At 41.7% G+C, this 6,047-nt stretch overlaps 1 protein-coding gene across 1 annotated transcript; it reads left to right on the plus strand.

Moving 5' to 3' along the window:
* Positions 1–1,106: 1,106 nt before the first annotated feature.
* Positions 1,107–4,356, plus strand: LOC141251338 (uncharacterized). Its single transcript, XM_073670297.1, has 3 exons — positions 1,107–1,426; positions 2,072–3,003; positions 3,767–4,356. The coding sequence occupies exons 1-3, from the start codon at positions 1,107–1,109 to the stop codon at positions 4,354–4,356; spliced, it is 1,842 nt and encodes a 613-aa protein (XP_073526398.1).
* The last annotated feature ends 1,691 nt before the right edge of the window (positions 4,357–6,047 follow it).

Raw genomic sequence — 6,047 nt, forward strand, 5'->3', positions numbered from 1 at the left:
ATTAATTGGGATTTAGCTCCCTGTTCGGAAGCTCAAATCTTTTTATATGCACTAAATTACGGGTAACGCTTTCTAACCCGGTTTACCGCCAAATTGCCTGTTTATCACCTTCAATCTCCTTTCATACACTGAAAATTTCATAAATAATTATCACATGACGTCAACTAACATTTGAAATATGTAATTTCTTCTGATTTTGGAGGGACTAAAAACTGTTAAGGTGATGGGTGGTAAATCAATTATGCTCGTAAATTGCCTTTAATCTCTCATCCTTCTTAAAGACTAAAGAACGTGAGGTTATTACAAGTTTACCTTTTTAATTTTTTAATTTTTCTTTTGCGTTGTTTTTAGTTTTAAATATTGATAAGCACACATTGTGCATGATATCATAACACTGAACTACAACCCTCCAAGTGTGATGATAAAAAGACGTGTCAATGGTAATTTTAAGATTAATTATTCCACTTCTAAAATTACCTTTTAATCACAAGCTTTTAGTTAGATTTAAACTACCAATTGGATTATTTCTGTTGCGTTTGTAGTATTACGTTGGTCGCGATTTTTATAGATTCATCGTCGAGTTTTTTTTATTTTTTAACCTTTTTTTCTCTAGAAAAACTTGTTTCAGTTAACCATATTTACGTTTGTTCGATTTTCTCAGCATGTCGATCTTCTCAGCAATATTATAGCAGAAAATTCGAATTGCTACTTGTTTCTGTAGCGTTTTTTTTTCCCATCCTAATCCACCATTAAAAAAAATAGCAACGGGAGCAGTAGAGGATGATCCATCAACCAAGTATAACAGTACAGATATGATCCATCACAGTAGAGTATGATCCATCACAGTAGAGAATCAAAAACGAAAGTAAAAAGGTAAAAAAAAAGAATAATAAATGGTGCAAATTGACAGAAGTGACCTTGGATTTGGAGTGTTGCTAACTTTCATGTGCTATAAAAACCCAATTCTCCTTCTCTTTCTCCTTACACCCCAAACCACAAATTCCCCCATCCATCACTTCCCCATACGTTCAACTCTCTTTCTGTTTCATTACCAACTCAACAACAACAAAAAACCACATCACACAAAAAAAAAAAACCCAACAAAGATGCCGGAGGCACCAAGGGAGGAAGAAGTTAGCGGCTTGGAGCTGCAAGAGAAGAACAAGAAGGCAATCCAGTTCATAGAAGACGTCACATCGAATGCTGATGATGTCCAACTCCGAGTGCTCGACGACATCCTCACGCGCAATGCCCGTGTTGAGTATCTACGACGCCACGGTCTCCATGGATGTACCGACCGTGACTCCTTCAAGAAATCCATCCCCGTCATCAAGTACGAGGATATCGCCCCCAACATCGATCGGATTGCTGAGGGCGATTCCTCCCCTATCCTCTCCTCGTCTCCCATCTCGGAGTTTCTCACTAGGTACTTTTTTCATGATTTAAGGTTGTGTTTAACACGAAAGTAGTGATAATCATACTCCATCTGTTTTATGATATAGTTTTTGTTTTGACTTGTCATATTTCTCGATTCGTTTTTGAAATCGTGAAAATCTCTCAGTAAAAGTCATAAACTTCTGATATTCTTAGGCCCCGTTTGGTATAATTTTCCGGAAACGTAAACGGATTGGAAACGGATCTAGACAACTTTCATTTCATTGTCTATTCGTAGAGGTGATCTCGTGACTTGCAAGTCACAAGAAGATGGTCTTATGACTCCCTTCGACGAAGGTATTTGTTTCCACAATACGAGGGTGGGGTTTCAAATACCCATGACGAAGGGAATCAAACGACCATCTTGCATGAGATACAAGTTGCGAAACCATCCCGACGAATGAACAACAACGTAAAAATATTCTAGATTCATTTCCAATCCGTTTACGTTTATAGGAAATTATACCAAACGGGACCTTAAAGTAATATCGAGACGAATCAATCAAGATCACACATTATTATATTTTTTTTTATATATAGGGAATATTCGAGAAGATTCATAGTGTTAAAAAACGAAACAAGGAATATATTATGGAATTTGAAAAACTAAAGGCTAACTTAAACACTATATTTGCAGCTCTGGAACATCCGGAGGCGAGCGTAAGTTGATGCCCACGATCGAGGAGGAGCTGGACCGTAGGACGCTGCTTTACAGCCTCCTGATGCCAGTGATGAGTCAGCACGTCTCGGGTTTAGAGAAAGGAAAAGGGATGTACTTCCTCTTCGTCAAATCGGAGGCGAAGACCCCGTCGGGCCTACCAGCCCGACCCGTCCTCACCAGCTACTACAAAAGCAACCACTTCCGCAACCGTCCCTTCGACCCATACACCAACTACACGAGCCCCAACGAGGCCATCCTCTGTCCCGACTCCTACCAAAGCATGTACTCCCAAATGCTTTGTGGCCTCATCCACCGCCATGAAGTCCTCCGGGTCGGAGCAGTCTTCGCCTCGGGCTTCATACGGGCCATCAAATTCCTCGAAAAGAACTGGCCTGACCTGGTCCGCGATATTCGGGCCGGGTCCATCGGGCCAGAGGTAGTCGACCCATCTGTCCGGGCAGCGGTCGGACGGGTCCTGGCCCAGCCAGACCCATTACTAGCTGATGAAATCGAGAACGAGTGCCGGAAACAGACATGGCAAGGGATTATAACGAGGCTATGGCCCAACACTAAGTACATCGACGTCATCGTGACAGGAACAATGTCGCAGTATATTCCGACGCTTGAGTTCTACGGTAACGGTCTGCCGTTAGTGTGCACTATGTACGCCTCGTCGGAGTGTTACTTTGGGCTTAACCTCAATCCAATGTGTAAGCCAGATGACGTGGCGTATACCCTTATACCTACCATGGCTTACTTTGAGTTCCTGCCGGTTCAGAGGAATAACGGCGTTAACGGTGCCTTTAATGTTCCGAAGTCGTTGACTGATAATGAGCAGCAAGAGCTCGTTGACTTGGTTGATGTCAAGCTTGGGCATGAGTATGAGCTCGTCATCACAACCTATGCCGGTAATTATTTTCAACTTTCTGTGAAAAGATAAATTTAAAGTGAAGGATGACTACGTATCTACAATTAGAATAATGAACTTTAGCCTTGAAGCATTCCAAAAGATTGCAAGATTTATGTAATAAATAGAGTATTCGAAAACTAGATATGACCTTTTTAGTTTTGGGTCTAATTTTATTCTTTCAAGCTTACTATGATTTTTTATTTTCATATTAACACATTTCTGTGATGTCTATTCCTTTTTTCCCCTAAACAAAACTTTAAAATTTCCAACTTCGTATAATTTATTTTGTTTTAGACTTTTTCTATTTAACAATACTTTAAAATTAACTTTATAAATAATTAGTCACCCGCAATTATAAAGGGTTGTCTTCAATTTGTTTTTGTTTTTTTCTTAATATGAGGACTATACATCCATTCAGTAAACGACTTACATAACATGGCCAGAAGCTTTTATAATGAATATCTGCTGAAAATAATAAGAGTTTCGCTTTTGTGTGTGATCCAGTTGACTGCTGAATTCGCTATCTAAAAATGTGTTTATAGTTATGGAGTAAGTTAGGTATGTTATGCAAGCATTAGATATTATATAAAATGATGTTACTAAAATCTAATCTAATATAAAATAAATAGTTTATGTGATATTTTAGCATAATACAAAACAAAATCGAGACTAATGATATGGCAATTTAATCCATGCCAACATTAATTCGTCACTTCTCCGGTTATGCTAATTGCTAAGTGATGTTAATTACGATGTTACAGGGCTTTACCGGTACAGAGTAGGCGATGTACTAAAGGTGTCCGGATTCAAGAACAAGGCACCTCAATTCAAATTCATATGTCGGAAAAACGTAGTCCTCAGCATAGACTCCGACAAAACCGACGAGGTCGAGCTTCAAGCCGCGGTAAAAAACGCCTCGACCCACCTCCAACCCTTCGGGACCTCCCTCTTAGAGTACACCAGCCACGCCGACACGTCGACAATCCCGGGCCACTACGTCCTCTACTGGGAGCTCTCATCGGGCCCCACACCCGTCCCGGCCTCCGCCTTCGAAGACTGTTGTCTGGCGGTGGAGGAGTCGTTGAACAGTGTCTACAGACAGGGCCGAGCCTCGGACAAGTCCATCGGGCCGCTCGAGATTAAGGTGGTGGAGCCCGGGAGCTTCGATAAGCTCATGGATTTCGCTATTAGTCTTGGCGCGTCGATTAATCAGTATAAGACGCCGAGGTGTGTCAAGTACGCGCCGATTGTTGAGTTGCTTGACTCGCGGGTTGTGGCGAGTTACCGGAGTCCTAAGTGTCCTAAGTGGGTCCCGGGTCATAAGCAGTGGTCCACGGAGCAACTGAATTGATAAGTCAACGAACTTCCAAGTTAGCGATAAGGTGGTGGTGACATTCACCTGGTTAATTGATTGGTTTAGTTAATAATGATATTTGATCAAAGACGTGTTATGTTTAGGATGACCCACGTGGCCTGCCTTTGAATTTTTTTTGTTATTATTGCTTTTGTAGATGTTGCAGCTTACTTGTTCGTGTTCAAATATTTTTCTCAATTTTACTGTAATTTTTCGTTAATCAATGTGTTTGGTCGGTACTTTAATTAGGCTATGGTTTTATTAGAGATCAAAGTATATGAACCCTAAAAGAGCACATGTAGACATGCAGCAAACCACATTCAACGTCATTAGTTTTACTTGACTTTAACACCATGCCAGTACTATAGTAGGACGAATGACATGGTCTGTTAAAGTAATTGAATCCAATAGTAGTGTGGGGTGCATGTGGTATGAGTGTGTTGACTTGTTTAGTCCAATACATAAGTTTACATAATTTTATTTTAAAACAAATTAATAGTAAAAGAAGTAATTCATAGGTTTATATATGGTGAACAAGTTTTCTCTCCACTTCAGAGGTGAGATAGTATTTCTACGCGGAAAGGGAACTGGGTTCAAGCAACTTCTTTCTCAGCGATATGTTCTTCTTCCGCGGGGACTTTATAGTCTTCTGGAGGGGGTCCAACGACTAACACACGAAGGTCGATTAGATTTTTCTCGACCATCTTATGAAAGTGCCGAAGCTGCCCAGATATACCCTGCGGCATATCAAGAACTTTGATGTTGACCGTTGTCTTCTAAATTAGTGTCTTCTCTAAGTCACTGACCTTAGGGAGCTGCGAGAAGTCCTCTTTCTGTCTTTTCCCTTTAGGAGCTGGAGGAGGGTATCCATACTGAAATGCTTGAGTAGACGGCACAGGCCACATACGGAGATAATGTTCTCGTAGGGAGTCTTTTTGACAGGGCAATAGATGCCCATCTCTAATGATTTTCTTGACAAGATTAGGGTAAGGCAGGGAGTGGGTTTTGTGGTGACGTGTAATGAGCATGTGAAGGAGGATATTCTTAGGAGTATCAATCACTTCGTCCTCCATGGCCTGCTTCATGAGACAGGCGTCAGCTATATTCATCGTGTCCCGCTTCTCCTGTAGTGGGATGATGTTATGGATGAAGATGTGGTGAAGTATCTTGTCTTGGAAGCTGGGCAGGTTGGTCTTCAGATCAATAATGTTGCGTTGACCGAAGAGTAGCTGAAGGGTGTTGGCCTTACCAGATGGCCAGTTCTTCTTCGGAAATGCTGAGTAACCCTCTCTATTAGGGAACCCAAGAACCTTGGCTATTAATCTGGCATTGATAGCGAACAAGTCTTCACCCCGAGGAAGGAAGGCTACGATGCAGGTCTGGCCAGGTGTGGGGGTCATGGGATTGAGGTTTGAATAGAAATTTATAACTTCATCATGATCAAAAACATAGGGCCCCTACTCGAGCTTGAACCAATATGTGCGCTCCAGAGTCGCTATGGTGGAGGTGATGGCGAACTTTGTGGAATCGACGGTTTCCCGGAACCCGATGCCAATGATAATGGGGTCTTTAAGGGAAAAGGTCTGGAAGTTGGCCATCGTTGGTGGCACCGAGATTTCTACTAACATTTGGAGCCTGTTGAGCTACGAATGGGTGAGTAAGGACAAGGGATGTTTGAGAAGGGTGAG

This window comes from Phyllobates terribilis, unplaced genomic scaffold (assembly GCF_046119375.1).
Source record: "Phyllobates terribilis strain yellow unplaced genomic scaffold, ASM4611937v1 Scaffold_6927__1_contigs__length_41068, whole genome shotgun sequence".
In the NCBI taxonomy this organism is placed as follows: Eukaryota; Metazoa; Chordata; class Amphibia; order Anura; family Dendrobatidae; genus Phyllobates; species Phyllobates terribilis.